Here is a 16,594-nt window from a genome sequence, read left to right on the forward strand (position 1 = left end):
AAGCCCAAAATCTGTGTAAATGTTTATGAAAATTAATAAAATATAATTATAGAAAAAAAAGATGAGAGATATATCTGATTATGAGATATTCTGCTTATAATTCATTTCAATTTGAGTATTTTTATAATTTTAAAAACAATCTCATTTAAAAACTAGTCTTTTTCTTTAGTATATTGGTATTTTCATCCTCAAATTACCTGTGTTTTTCTTCTGTGTTATTGCTATTTTTTTCACAGTCTACACTCTCCACTATGTCTACAATTTAAACACCACTAAGAAAAATATTTCAAAATCTGCTAAGTGGCTCAAATTGACAGACTTTAGGATTAATAAAGAATTTAATAAGTACATATAAGGGCTACTAATACAAATAATACTTAAAATAATTTACAATGTACAGGTAAATAATGTACAAATTAATTAAATCAAGTACAATTAATGAAAGCAATGCTACTGTACAAATAATTAAAAATAGCTGTATTTTATATCCTTAGTGTTTCTTTTTTATTATAACTCTCTTATTTTGAGAAAAGTGAAAGAAAAGATAATCCATTATAGTTTTTAAAAATATTCTTTTTTATTGTTCTTATTTATATAAAGAAAACATGTTGCATTGGAAATCAAAGGGTGACATTTGGGAATTTATTTTGCCTTGTGTACATCATTTAGTTACAGTGAAAAATCCAAATATTACAAAAAATTAAGTATGCATCTGTAAATTAAATAGTACTCATTACTTGCATTATGTTCATTATATTGTTTTGCTTTAAATCAGAGTGGAAAATACTATTCGTTAAATTGCGCAGATAGAACAATCTAAAGGGAGGTGGTTGTTATGTGCCCTTGAATTGGAGCCAATTCGTAGCTAACCCTTGGGTTTTCAGAAGTTGAAATTAGTACAGGAGGATATTGTCCATCTTTTGACACAGAACAGGTGGTAGATTTTAATAGCCTACTTTTGTATCAACAGTGCTGCTTCTTACCACTGAGCCACTAGTGCTAAAAAAATTTAAAAAGTTCATTGTTGTCATTATACTTTTATCCTTAAATTAACAGTCCAATCCCTCTTAATAGTTTCCTCTACAACCTGGCTACTTCTTTCTGTGCATTTTTCTTTTAGTGTATTTGTCAATTTGTTTCATGCCTCTCTCTCAAGTCTTCTTATTTTTTCTGTCTAACTTAGTCTGTTTGGTTTTTTTTTCTGTTACAAACATATACCGTATTTAAATTTGGCTTTTAGAATGAAATGACAACTCCAATAAATCCTTGAATCAAAATCTAATTGGTATTTATGAATCAGAAAAAGTAATCTGGAAATACTTTATGGGAAAATATGTTATCTATATATATATATACACACACACACACATACATATACATATAAAAACACACATGAAATACATATCTAGGAAAACAGCTTACAAGGAGCTAGTTTCAGGAACTAAATATAAGGAAAGATAATGTGCTGTTTCTTATGATTCCCTCTATCACTGTTTTCAAAGAAATGTACTGAAACCACTAAAACTACTCCCAGTTGAAGGCTGCCATATATCTCCTTCAGAGCAGTAAGTTTGTTAGACCTTTTCAAGAATATTATTATTGATTTAAAGGCTGACTCTTACATAGAATATTTAAGTTCTTGGGGACAAATACATTGCCAGAATGGCCCTATCCTGTTCTTTAATGTTGCTTAAACATTTTGTTGTAGGCCACTCTTGAGTCAATTTTTACTCAAGTGACTTGTGTGACACTGTCCAATTTGCTAATCAGAAATCTTTACAAGAGCAAATCTTCAGGCCTTTGTCCATGGAGCTAGTGGGTGAGATAAAACTACCAAAATTTCAGTTAGCAAACGAAAGTTCAGTTTTGCACCATCAAAGTGCTGTAAACTGTTTTCCTATATATTATTTCACGTGTTTCATATATGTATATGTGTATGTATGTATGTATATACACACAGAGCACTTTGGTATATATTTCTTATATTTAGTTCCTGAAAACAGCTCCTTGTAAGCTGTTTTCCTTTTCAAAGGATCATTTATAAATGCTAAAAAAGTAAATTACATTTTAAAGCTCAAAATCACAAATGTAGAGTAATATTAAATTATACCCTTACATGTCACACGTAGTCATACTTTTCTTTTTAGATGTACATCCACAACTTCTTATACACAGTAAGTATTGATATGCAGTGTATATTGGCATAATCAGATCTTTAATAGACCTTTTAAAGGAAGCATTGATGTTTCATAATCAGATGTATCGTGTGTGCAACATATTTCATATTTCAGTTTTATGTGACATTTCACTGTTTGTTTTGTTTGTAATTGCAAATTTCATTATGCTTTATTCTATTTATTGTATACAACTAATACATCCAAACAAAAAGCATAAGAAGTATCATAAATACTAAATATTTAAAATGTCATTTCAATAACAGCAAATGTTAATTGATTAAATACTTAGTTGAAAGTAGCTTGCATTTTTTTTTCCAGGGGAAAAGCTCTGTCCCTCACTGTATTTCCATTTTATTAAAAATGAAATTCAGCGATCTCATTATAAATGCCTTTCTAATAATATTGCCTGAATTTTCATATTTTAAAAAATTAACTGTACCAATAAATGAAAGGGTATATAAATGAGAAAAAAAGTGACAATGATGGATAAAGGTAATTTTTATGAGGAAATAATTGTATATATTTCTTAAAATATTATATACTATTTCCTTACACATTACACTAAAAATATTAACTTTTCAGCAAGACAGTTTCAAGTTTAAATGTGTCTAACTGTCTATGTTCGGATGGGATTTCATGTAGGGACATCTGTTATTCAAGTGACTGCAACAGATGCAGATGATGCCAACTATGGAAATAGTGCCAAAGTGGTGTACAGCATATTGCAAGGACAGCCATATTTCTCAGTGGACCCAGAATCAGGTAAAAGCATTCTAGACTTTGCCTGCAGCATAACTGCATGCACAATTAGCTTGTGAATTCTGTATTTTAACATTTAACCTTCCAGGATAATTTGTTACCTAGACATGTTTTGTTGAAATAGAAGCAAAACCTCTATTATTTAAAGATATTAGTTTATTTTTAGCATGTTCCTTATTAAGTTTAAATTCAAAATACTATACTAGAAATTTCAAAGCACTTTATTCATCACTTTTTATGACATAGAAAATACTTGAAGCATAGTATGTAATGTTATCTACATTATACCTGCTATTTACCTAAAATATTTTTATTAGAGATTATCCTTTGTATAAACAGTGACTAAAGTAATTCAACATTTCTCTGAAATATAGAGTTCTGTGACTTCTAAGAATCAATACTATATTTGTTATGAGTTGAAAACTCCGCCAATATTTATCTATTTGTTATGATCAAATTTTGTAATATGAATCATATGTAGCTTAAAAAAATTCAAGGAATAAATAGCAAAACATCCGCCATGGTTTGTTTTTTGTTTTTCTCTCCAAAAGGCATAATAAAAACTGCATTACCAGACATGAGTAGAGAAAAGAGAGAGCAGTACCAGGTGGTTATACAGGCCAAAGACATGGGGGGCCAGATGGGAGGCCTCTCGGGAACCACCGTAGTGAACATTACGCTGACAGACGTCAACAACAACCCTCCCCGATTCCCTCAAAGTAAGCTGGTTTTAGTGATTTCTTACTGGAAAACTTCTTAAATGTTAACAACATACCTTATATTTAATTAGGAACTGTAGTCTTGTCTTCAATAGAAATCATAAAGGCAGATGTATAAAACTAAAATAACTTTTTTGTTTTTGTTGAGTGCCGTCAAGTTGAGCAGTACTCATAGTGACCTTATGAACAAAAGGCCTGAAGCTTTTCTATAACTATCGACATTTATCAAAGTTCATAGAGTTTCCAGAGGCGTGTTGTTTAGGAAGTGGATGCTACTCCTGCTTCCAAAAGATTTTATTTCTCAAAAATTTAAAATATTGTTGCCTTTAAAGAACTACGGAGTTTGGTTTACATCGCACCGTCCTTGTTATCTGCCACACTCATGACCACTCATCTTTGTGGACCCTGTGGACCCTCATCCTGTTGTAGCCCCGATGGTCACTCATCTTCTTGTACGTCTTCCTCTTTCTCACTGACCCTATACTTCTCCCAGGATGATATCATTTTTTCCAAGGATCCTTGCTTCCTGACAACATGTCCAAAGTATGTAAGACAAAGTTTTCTTTTTCTTTGCCTGTAAGGAACAAAGTTGAAAGTTGTCATTGTTATGCGTTATCCAGTCAACTACAACTCATAGCAACCCTAGGAACAATAAACCCGAATCTTGCCCTAGCCTGTGCCACCCACATGACCTCAAATACACTCCTTTATTATAGTCAGTTCATCTATTTTTCTTGGGAAGTGATGATGAATTTGTACATTTGTACATTTTTTAGTAGGTTGTTATTAGATGAACTTTAGTTAACTCTGACTCAAAGTGAATCCACATAAAACAGAAGAAACCCCAGGCAACTCTTTCCATCCTCACAGTATCTCCAGAATTTAACCACTCATTGCAGTCATTGTTAACTTATCTCATTGTGTGTCTTCTCTTTCAATGTTCACCCACCTTTAAGTAGATAATACAGAAGAAAAAAAATAGGCTTGTAAAGTGTTTTGGGGTTTTTGGTTGGTTTTTTTGGTGTGTTTTTTTTTTTTTCAACATTAGTTGTTTTCTCTTTGCTTTTAGGAGTTAAAGAGTTTTCAGAAAATGTTTTCATAGTCCTCCTACGGTTATCTTTTCTTACTTTCTCTTCCCTGGTTGGGAGAACAGGCTTTGAAGATCTAATAGCTAGATTCAAATATATGCCTGACATTTGCCTTATTTCAGTAATCTGTGCTGTACATCATTGAGTCTAATACAAAGATGACTGATGGTGTTTTAGAATCTCTAATAAGATAGTACATTAAAATCAATGCTAATAACTTTTATTTATTTTGTACTTTTTATCATGATTACAATGGAAGTTTACAGGGCAAATTGGTTTTCCTTTGGAAAGTTCATATAAATTTTGTTTCTTGATATTCATTCCATTCAATGTAACTCCACTCTTTTCACTTCCTTTCTGTATTTACAATACCTTTTAATCCATTTCTATCCTCTCATTCTGAGCTTTACCTCTGAGATAGTGCTGCCTTTTTGCTTCTATATGATTGATTATTTAAAGCTCATACACTCTTGGTGTCAGCTGGGGTATCAGCTTTGAGTCAGTCTTGACTCAATAACAATGATTTGGAGTTTGAACTTGATTCCTCACATACAGTAGTGTAATAAAAAACACATATTTTCATAAATAATCTTAGTTAAAACATGCAGTGTCATATTTTAAAGAGTCAGGTAAATACTTTGGCTTCTAGTTCTATTAACTCCATTGATTTAGATTATTATGCAAATTATACTATCTAACTCTAGTGGCCTAGTGGTAAGAAGCTGGACTGCAGTTTCGAAGACGTGGTTCTAACCCACCAGTTGTTCTATTGGAGAAGGATAGGCAATATCCTCCGGTGAGATTAACAGGGTCTAAAAATCTGTGGGAAGATCTGCTATAGGTCAGTTCTAACTTGTCAGTGCATGAAAATAATAGTTTCTAAATAAGTTTGGCACTTTTGCTTTCTCTTTCTGTAAGTTGTATTTCATCCTTTATTTTACTAACATAATAATACTCTAATGTTTGATAGTACATAATTATATTTTATCAGTATAAATTATAGTTCAGTGTGATGAAAAGTTGTTCTCATTTTAAATACAATTATTTCAGTTATAAATTCAGAAAGAAGGGAGAATTTTTTTGTATTTTAAAATTGGAAAAACTAATCAACTCTGATTTCACTTACAGGTACCTATCACTTTAGTTCTCCTGAGTCTGTACCTCTGGGAACTCCTCTGGGAAGAATAAAAGCCAATGACCCCGATGTGGGGGAAAATGCTGAGATGCAGTACAATATTGGTGAAGGAGATGGCGCTGACATGTTTGATGTCATCACTGACCAGGATACACAGGAAGCCATTATAACTGTCAAACAGGTTTCTTTTCACTGTCTTTCATTTTATTCTTTAAAACCCAGTAGTTGATTTCAGCTGAAAGGTGAAAAGCCTAGGCAGTCTTTTTTGACCATTATAAATGATCTATCCTTCACATATGTGGGGATGGTTGGTGTGAAATCAATACAGCTGAATCTGGCATCTTAGACATTTACAAATGTAGCCTGAAACCTCAACACCATGAAGATGTTGTTATGTGCCAATAAGCTGCTTGCCACACATCGAGACCTTATGTACAACAGAACCCTGCTCTATCTTGATTCAACCTTAGAGTCTCTGACACACCTACTCCCATTACTCTGGTTCCTGAGTCCAGGATCATCTCATCCAAGGTCTTCCCATCTTGCATAGTCCCTCCACTCTTCCAAGCATGACGTCCCTCTCCAAGCACTCCTTGCAACTTGCCCAAAGTATGTCAGAGGAAGCTTCAAAATCCTTGCCTCCAAGGAGCAGCCTGGTTTCATGCTATCCAGAACAAACCTGTTTGACTCCTAGCAGTTCATGATATATTCAATGATTTTCCCCAGCACCACAATTCAAAGGCATCAATTATTCTTCTGTCATCTGTAGTCATTGTCCAGGTCTTTGATGCATAGCAAGCAATTGCAGAGGCCATGGCCTGGATCAAGTACACCTTAGTCTCCGGACTGGTATTGTTGTTCTTCAGTACTCTCGAGAGGTGTCTGACAACAGACTTTCTCAATGAAATTTGTCTTCTGATTTTCTGCTGGTGCCAAGAGTGTTACTTGTGTAGCTGTTAACAATATCTAAGTCTTCACTCTACCTCAGGATGCTGCCAATTAGGAGAGTAGTGAGAATCTTTTCCTTGATGCTGAGCTTCAATCTATATTGAAGACTGCAGTCCTTGACCTTCTACAAGAAATGCCTCAGATTCTCCTTAGTTTCAGCAAGCAAGATTGTGTCATCAGTATAACGCAGGTTGTTGATAAGTCTTTCTCCAATCCTGATACCACATTCTTCCTCATAGAATCCAGCCTCTGAATGATCTGTCCTCCACATAGATTGGAAAGGTATGGATTCACCCCTGGCATACACCTTGCTTGATTTTGAATCACGCCTTGTTTCTTTGCTCTGTTCTGACGACTGCTTCCTGGCTCAAATATAGATAGCAGATAGCAATCAAAGACCTAAACTCCACTATAGAAGAAAATATATTCTGAAAAATCATAGCAGTTGCAAAATGTCAAGAAAAGTAGTTTTATTTACCATACAATGTGAAAATAAAAGCACAGAAATAACAAAAAAAGGGAAAAGAAACCACATTGCTTAGCTAATCCTTAGTTAATAACTACAGTATTTTTTGGTGCTATAGTATTTTTGCAAGGTATATAAAAGTTAGATAAGGTTTTGTCTTTCCATAAATATGCTTAAATTTGGAGCTTGCATACGTTGCCTATGAAATTTTCTTTGAGGTCTGGTGGCCTAGTGGCAAGAAGTTGCGCTACAATCCCAAACTCCAGGTCACCACCAGCTGCTCTGCAGGAGAAGGCTGGGCAGTCTCCTCCCATGCAATTAACTGCCTCTGAAAACTGGCCTGAGCGTCTGCTACAACAACATCAGGTGATAAAAGAGTAACTTACCAATTTACAAGACATTTGCAAATATCAAAAGTTAAGTAAAACCAAAGGGACAAAATTGCTGGAAGTTGCCTTTGTTAATTCTACAGGTTAGTGAGAGACAGAAAAGAATAATCCAGCTAAAAGATGGTTAGGGGGATGGGTAGGTTGCTGTAATGCTAATAGAAAAGGCCCTCATTTAAATTTCCTTTGTTCTAAGCTTCAAGCTTCTACTTTTTCAAAAGCTAAAACTTTAGCATTTGAATGACTGACATGTGAATAATAAAGGTATTTTCTTAATGGCATAGATATAAGAAGCTCAGGAAATAGAAAAAAATGAAATACTGTCTAAGGTTAAAATTTGAAATCACGAAAACTCTATATGCTGACAAGAAGTAATTTCTGCAAAGTATATACAATCCATACTTAAAGGTATTTGCTTATATTTCCTTGTAGAAGAAATACTAGTTATGCTGCAATTTCTACTGTTCTTTCATACACTTTTAAACACTTTAATCTTCTGTTTGAGAGTCTTTTTTAAAAGACCAAACAAGATGTCATTTGCATTGTATTCTTTTTTCTATTTTTTGTTTTTGATTTTCTTTTTTTTTTTTTTTTTAGTGTTTGTAGGATAGCATACTAAAACCCAACATAGACTTTCCAACACAATACTCATTCGCTCATATTGTTAGGATTTCTGTAATTTCATGTCATCTCTTAGTTTTCATAATTCTATAGATTAATGAAAATCAAATAATTTTATCCATTATAATATAACAATTTAAAAATGGAGGCCTTACAAAAGGAATTTGAACGGTCTTCTAATTCTCTTTAATTTTTCCCTAATTTGTATCTGATTCTAACTTTGATAAAAATTCTCATTAAGTATTGTTTGTTTTTAGAGATTTAGTATATCTTTTCCCTCAAAACAAAAACAAAACAAAAAATAATGATTCTATTTTGAATGAAGAGTAATCTTTAGAGACAAAGATGTGAAGCTTCCTCTTGGGCATATTTTCAGAAAGAACCAGTTCTTGAAGAGATACATCGTATGATAAAAGGGAGAGAGTCAGTGAAACATAAGAAGACCTTTAATAGGACGAATTGAGCTAGTGACTACCACAATTGGCTTGGTCATGAGGATAGTATAGGAGAGATCAAGGATCTGTTATTCATAAAATCACTATGAGTTACAGTCAACTTAAAGGCACCTAAAACAGCCTAAGAAATTATTTATCTATATTGGATATAATGAAAGTGTTAGATGGATCTTAGCTAAAAGCGGGGAATGCCAGAGGAATGTATATCTGTGTTTCATTGACTAAGCAAAAGCGTTGACTCTGTGGATCATAACAAACTGTGGCTGACTCTGAGAAGAATGGGAATCCCAGAACACTTGATAATGCTAATGAGAAACCTATACTTGAACCAAGAGGCAGTTGTCAGAATAGAGAAAGGAAACACTGCATGGTTCAAAATTAGGAAGGGCTTATGCTAGGCATGTGTCCTGTCTCCATACCTTTTCAACCTGTATGCAGGAGAGATTATGCGGGAGGTTCAGCTCTATGAGGAGAAATGTGGGATCAAGATTGGTGGAGGAAGATCTATCAACAATCTGAGATATGCAGAGGACACAACCCTGCTTGCTGAAACTGAGGAGGACCTGAAGCGCTTGCTACAGAGTGTCAAGGACTGCAGCCTCCAATATAGTTTGAGGCTCAGTGTCAAGAAGACAAAGATTCTCACCACTTGGCCAATTGGCAGCATCAAGGTGGATGGTGAAGAGATTGAGATTGTTCACAGCTTTAGTTTGCTTGTCTCCACAGTCAACACTCTAGGCACCAGTAGCCAGGAAATTAAAAGATGTACAATCAATTGTTATGCATCAGAGAACTGGACAATGACTAAGGAGGATAGAAGGAAAATTGATACCTTTGAGCTTTGGTGCTGGAGAAGAGCATTGAGGGTACCATGGACTGCTGGGAAAACAAACAGATTCATCCTGGAAAGGGTTAAACTGGGTGGCTCCTTGGAGGCAAGGATTCTGAGGCTCCGTCTAACATACTTTGGACATACTATAAGGAGGGACCGGTCCCTGGAGAGGGACATCATGCTTGGTAGGGTGGAGGGGCAGAGCAGGAGGGGAAGGCCCTCTATGTGGTGGATTGATTCAGTGACTGGGGCAATTGGGATGGGTGTATCAAAGATGGTGCGACTGGCACAGGACAGAGTGGAGTTTGTGGCTATTGTACATAGGGTCACTGTGAGTTGCAAGTGACTCGACAGCACATAACAACAGCAACAACAACATTGCCATGGTAAAGTCTGCTGTTCGGGACTTCTCCAAAGTAATGAAGAGCAATGGTGTCTCTCTGGAGACTAAGGTGCATCTGATACAGGCCATGGTCTTTGCAATCACTTGTTACACATCAGAGAGTTGGACAATGACTAAAGAGGATAGAAGGAGAATTGATGCTTTTGAGCTGTGGTGCTGGAGAAGAGTATTGAGGGTACCATGGACTGCTAGGAAAACAAATAGTTTCATCCCGGAAAGGTTTAAATTCAGTGGCTCCTTAAAGGCAAGGATTCTGAGGCTCCTTCTAACATACTTTGGACATGTTATAAGGAGGGACCAGTCCTTGGAGAGGGACATCATGCTTGGTAGGGTGGAAGGACAGCACAGGAGGAGAAGACCCTCTATGAGGTGGATTGATTCAGTGATTGGGGTAATTGGGATGGGTGTATCAGAGACGGTGTGATTGGCACAGGACAGAGCAGAGTTTAGGGCTGTTGTACATAGGGTCACCATGAGTCGCAAGTGACTTGACGGCACATAAAAACAACAACATAGGATACAATATTGGATAAATTTATAGAATCAGTAGATAATTCTTGATTTACTACTCACCATATAAAAACTGAAGAATATTACCAAGTGAGACTGAACCTTAATGTATATGCTAATATATTTAGCTAACTCCCTATAAATAATGATAAGTCAAAAATTGTCTGCTAATTTGTTTACCATGTTAAAAAAGCAAGCATTAATAAAGGTGTTCAATCATAATTGTTATTGCCAAGGGAGATAGGTTTTAATTTTTTAAATTTTATGGCATTGACATATTAAACATTATGTTAATTTTTATTATTTAATGAACTCCAGAATTTAGATTTTGAAAAGAAAATGTTGTATACTTTAAGAGTGGATGCAAGTAACACTCATCCTGATCCAAGATTCTTGCACTTGGGACCTTTCAAAGACACAGCGATGGTCAAAATATCTGTGGAAGACGTAGATGAACCTCCAGTGTTCAGCAAAAGATCTTACTTGATAGAAGTAGATGAAGATGTAAAGGAAGGTAGCATCATTGGCCAGGTGACTGCGTATGATCCAGATGCCATGAACAATTTAATAAAGTAAGTATTTCAAGAAAACTTACCACTTTCAGAAGAAAAGTAATATTTCTCACTTATTTATAAAGTATGTGAAAACAAACAAAGTAGTTGCAATTTATGATCAAGCATGAAAATAATACGAACACTTTTCATTTCCATAGCAAAACCTGTGGAACTGTCTCTTAAGGGTTTTGAATGCATTGTTCTGTTTGATTATTACTCTACGCAGTAGTAGATTCAACTATTATTCTTTCTGCAGGTGATAAGACTATAGTAATAGTATTTTAATCACTTAACCAGTGGTAATGTCATATTTTAACACCAGACACGTTTACTTCAAAAGATGCCATTTTAGTCCCTTTCCTTTGATAAATTCACATTGCATTTTCCCTCCTGCTTAAAACATAGTTCAGATAAAGCACGATCTAAACAATTAATTTTTTTTTTAAATCAGAAATAGTGGTAGAACATTATTGTGCTTTTCTAATCTCCTGGCAAAAGAGACTGTTGCTTCTAGAGACAGTTAGGCTTAAATTCAGCTTCTTCATCTGATGCCAGACTTACCTTCATCTTCTGTTGCTTCAGCTGCATAGAGACCAATTGTAAGGCCTTAAATCACTGCCTGCTAGTTTTGAAGAGAATTGTGATCAAATAAAGAACAAGAAGGAAGAATAGAATTGTCGAGAAACAATGTTGTTACATGTAGCTGAGACTCTGTGAAGCAGATAAAAACAATGATTGGTACAGTTCCATCTACACAATCTTTTCTTTGCTTAAGTTCATCATTGTAGTCACTGAGTCCACCAGTCTTGTTGAGGGTCTTTCTCTCCTGCTCTTAACCTCCACTTTTCCAAGCATGACGTCTTCTTCAAAAGAATGGTCCTTCTTGACAATATGCACACAGTATGAGAGATGAGGTCTCATTATCCTTGCATCTAAGTGGCACATGGGTTATACTTCTTTCAAGACAGATTGGTTGTGCTTTTGGCATTTCAAGGAATATTCAATATTATTTGCCAACACCACAATTCAAAGATAACAATATTCTAGAATTTTCCTTAGTCACTGTATAATTTTCATAGGCATATGAAGCAATTGAAAATATCTTGGCCAGCATGAGTCTGGTCCTTAGTCCTTAATCCGATCACTTGATCTTTAGCTGTTTAAAGAGACCCTTGAAAACAGGTATCCCTAATACAACATGTCTTGATTTCTTCATTGCTGCTTCCATAGATATTGATTGTGCAAGTAAAATTAAATTATTGACATCTTTATTATTTTCTTCATTGACCATAATAGCTACTGTTCCAGCTGAGAAACAGTATTAGGTCAACTAATTACGACGTCCCTTAAAATCAAGACATTCAAGTTCCCAACCAATTTAACCAACCTTGTGAGGTACTTGATTATGCATAAGTTATAACAGCTGAGGGTTTTGTTTGTGTTTTTTTTTATATAAGTGACACAACATTTGCTGATTTGACATATGTTTACAGCTTTTCATTATTATATGTCATCAAGTTAGAACTAATTCATAGATGACCTTCTAGTGAGTTTTCAGAGACTGTAATTGGTTCAGGAGAACATTGTCCATCTTTCACTCTTAGAAAAGCTAGTAGATTTTAATTGAGTGTTTTGCGTTGACAGAGAAATTTCTTATCCACTACATCACCAGATCTCCATATGCAATTTATCAGTATCAGTTGTATTAACCAGTTGCACAACCATTAGATGTGTTGTTAGATGCCATTTAGCTAGTAACAACTCATAAAAAAAAAAACAAAACAACCCCCAAAAAACAACTCTTAGCCATAAAGTGGGAACTGACCCATAGCTTATCTTCTAGCCAGTTTTGAAGCAGTAATCTACATGGGATGAGATTGTCTATCTCCTCTTACAGAACAACTGGTGGATTTGAACTGCCTACTTTTGGATTGGTAGAGGAACACCTTACCTATTAGATTAACAGAGCTCTTAAAGTAACTTCATATAGAACAGAACAACACATTGCCTGTTCCTGTCCCATCTTTATAATCTCTACTGTCCTTACTCATACTGTTGTAGTCATTGTGTGAATCCATTTCCTTCAGGATTATAATATCTTTTGCTGACCTTATACTTTTCCAAGTATAATGTCTTTTTCCTAGGACTATCTCCTTATGATAACTTTGTAGAATATTTATAAGATGATGTTTCACCATCCTTTCCTAAAGGGGTGTCTGGTTGCAATATTTCCAAGACAGATTTTTTTTTCTTGTTTTGGCAGTTTATGATATACTCAGTATTCTTCACTACAATAAAGATATATTAGGGGAGCTCTGGTTGCCTAGGGGCAAGAAGTTGCAACTACAATCCCAGAGGTGCACGGTTCGAATCCACCAGATGCTCTGCCGGGGAAGGAGGGGCAATCTCCTCCTGTACCAGTCAGATCTGATTTGACAGTACACGCACACAAAAATAATAAAATAAAATTTAAAAAAAATTAAAAAATAAAAAGATATATTAGTTCTTCTTCAGTCTTCTTTAGTCAGCATAAAGGTTTTGCTCTCTATGGAGCAATTGAGAGTGCCATGACTTGAGGAAGGTGCAACTTAGTCTTCAAAGTAAAATTTTGGTTTTAGCATTTAAAGAGATTATTGACAGAAGGCTTTCCCAAAGAAAGATATGGTTGTTTATTGCCAAGTTGCTTTTCGCCAAGGGATTTTTTTTTTAATTTATACTGGTTTATTCACAGTTTGAGTACATTGTTTTTCACACTGGATCCTTCTCATTTCCTTCACACATACCCTCATCAAATTGTACAACCCCACGTCTAACTCCACCTTCCAGCTTATCCTCATCCTTCTGCTTTCTGCCTCCCTTGGATCCTCATACTCATTCTACACTAATGAGTTCATACAGTATTTGTTCTTATAGGACTGAGCTAGTTCACTCAGCACAATGCTCTCCATTTCCTCCCAAGTTAGGTGGCGATAGTTGTTGATTGCTTTCGAGTCGAACATAACTCATAGAGATCCTTTGAATAAGAAGCCTAAACCCCTCTACAATTATCAACATTTATCAAAGTTCATAGATTTTCTGGAGACAGGTTGTTTGGGAAGTGAATGCCACTACTCTTAGGTACTGCATTGTAACCCGTTGTGTGAATGTACCATAATTTCTCAATCCATTCTATTGTAGTTGGACAATCTGGGCTCTTTGACTACAGCTTCCATAGGTATTCACTGTGGATCCAAAAAAAATGAAATCATTAACAACTTCAGCGTTTTATATATAATGTTAGTATAAAGTTTTCGGCTGTTACAGTTATGAAGATGTTTTGTTGTGGGTTTTTTTTTCCATGAGGTATTATCTCTCCTGAAGATTGGAGTCTTTGATATTTTTAAATAGATATTAAAATTATTTCACTTCAGACAGTAAGGTTACATAAGGCAAGTGATTGATAACTTTTTATCCAGTCCTGACACCACATTCTTCTCTTAGTTTCTCTGAATATTTGTTAAGTGTACAGATTATGTAGTTATGATGAAAGGAAAAAAAACCAAAAACTACAAACACTGACAGTTTTTCCCACTGTAAACCATGATAGATATTTGGTTCATGCACTGGTTCTACATGAATTGTTGAGTTTTCTGGATTTTCTATTCTTCTCCAAATACCATGATTTATTAGAATCCTCACAATCAAATCCTTTGTATCATCAATGAAATACACACAATAAAAATGCCTTTGCTTAGTCTATAAAAGTGCATCTCTTTCTTGCATTTTCTGCTTTTAGCTAAGATTTATCAGAGATCAACACATGATATTTTTCATTATTTTTTTCTGAATCTATTTTGGATTTCTAACTGAATCCAGCTTAGATTTCTAGTTGATCCATTGTTTGCATACTATTCTAGTTGCTTGTTTTTCTTAATAATCTTCAACAGTGTTTTACTTGTATGTGATATTAAAGAACTTTTGCTAATTACACATTATATTAACATTACGCTTTTTTTGTAATGGACACAAATATGGATCTCTTCTAGTTGTTTTGTCAAGTAGCAGTCTCCCAAGTTTCTCAGTTTAGACAAACAAGCATGCCCAGGACTGCATCTTTGTGTTGAAATACCTCAATTAGTATATCATCAAACCAAAAGCCTTTTTCCCAGTGCTTTCAATACAGCATGAAATTCTTTCTTCAGTACCTTTGATTCTTGTTTTTATGTTGCTTCCTGAAATTTTCTGTACTAATCAATTATTTTTGGTTCAGTGACATTCTGTATTTTTTTCTTGTTCTTTTATTGTTTCTGGAGTTATTCAATATTTTCCCAAGAGAATCCTTCCGTGTGACAACTAGAGGCTTGAGTTTCTTCTTCAGTTATTTCTAAATGAGGTTGCTGAACATATTCTTGCCTTTGGTTTTCTAAATTCAGATCTTTGCACATTTCTTTAAAATGCTGTGATTTTCTCCTTGAGTTGCAATTTGAATTCTTCTACTCAGCTCTCCTTCTTCATTATTTCTTAATTATTTCATAATCTGCTTCTGGTGTAATTTACTAGCTCTAGAAACTGAGTTGAGGGTCAGTTCTCAATCGATTCTAACTCATGAGTATGTAACTACAACATGTTGAAGAGAATATTTACTACTATTTACTGACATCTATTTTGATCCTTCCTCAATGATTTTTTTGTTTCCTTCTTGTTTGATTTACTTAATATCACCCTACAACTTCTTTAGTCTTCAAGTATTAATATTAATTGCATCAATTATATTATTGAGTTAGTTTTTTTTTTTTGTTGTTGTAGTTATATGCCATCAAGTTGGGACTGACTCAAAGCTGACCTTTCACCAGATTCTCAGAGACAATAAATCACATGGGAGGAGATGTCTCATATTTCTTCTGTGGAACAGCTAGTGGATTTGAACCACCTGCTTTCAGGATAGCAGTTCAGCTCTTTACCATTAGGCCACCACAGTTCTTTTACAAGTTTGCACAAATTCAGCGTGATTTTTGGCTCTCCTGGATGTGATTTCATTATCTTCAGCTTCACTTGTTTTTAACTTGTAAATGAATACTTTACAGTTTATTTCAGTCAGCCCCTGACCCTTCTAATTGGTAATATAGCACTTCTTCACATTCTCTTTCCACAGATGCAGTCAATATGATTACTATATATTGAATCATGAAGTATAGTCACCATTTATATTTTGAAATAGAAAACCCTTGTCATTTGATTGCCAGCTTCATTTCTGTGAGCAAGTTCTTTTTCCAACAATCATTTCTGTGTCTAACTTTTGCATTCCAATACCAATGGCTATTAAGGCATCTTAATTGCATGTTTTACCAGTTTAAGATTGTAGACATTTCTAGAAATCTCAGTATCTTAATCATTGGCATTAGTGGTCTGTGCGTAGATTTTAATAATCATCATATTAATAATTATTTCTTTTATGCAGTTTGTGAATATCCTATCACTGACAGCATTGTAGGTCAGGAAATGACTTGAAATGTTCTTCTTTTTTTTATTTTTTTTTCTATAATTATATTTTATTAATTTTCA

The 16,594-nt window shown here is 34.6% G+C and overlaps 1 protein-coding gene across 1 annotated transcript in view; it reads left to right on the forward strand.

Moving 5' to 3' along the window:
* CDH9 (cadherin 9, type 2 (T1-cadherin)) overlaps nucleotides 1–16,594 on the forward strand; it is a 274,677-nt gene that overhangs the window by 222,510 nt on the left and 35,573 nt on the right. The window contains exons 4-7 of the mRNA XM_006895668.1: nucleotides 2,820–2,939; nucleotides 3,488–3,655; nucleotides 5,872–6,059; nucleotides 10,818–11,071. Coding sequence (XP_006895730.1) covers nucleotides 2,820–2,939; nucleotides 3,488–3,655; nucleotides 5,872–6,059; nucleotides 10,818–11,071 — 730 coding nt within the window. The remainder of the gene's footprint in view (nucleotides 1–2,819; nucleotides 2,940–3,487; nucleotides 3,656–5,871; nucleotides 6,060–10,817; nucleotides 11,072–16,594) is intronic.

The sequence above is a fragment of the Elephantulus edwardii genome, unplaced genomic scaffold (genome assembly GCF_000299155.1).
Source record: "Elephantulus edwardii isolate Elephantulus edwardi_28Jun2011 unplaced genomic scaffold, EleEdw1.0 scaffold00173, whole genome shotgun sequence".
NCBI lineage: Eukaryota > Metazoa > Chordata > Mammalia > Macroscelidea > Macroscelididae > Elephantulus > Elephantulus edwardii.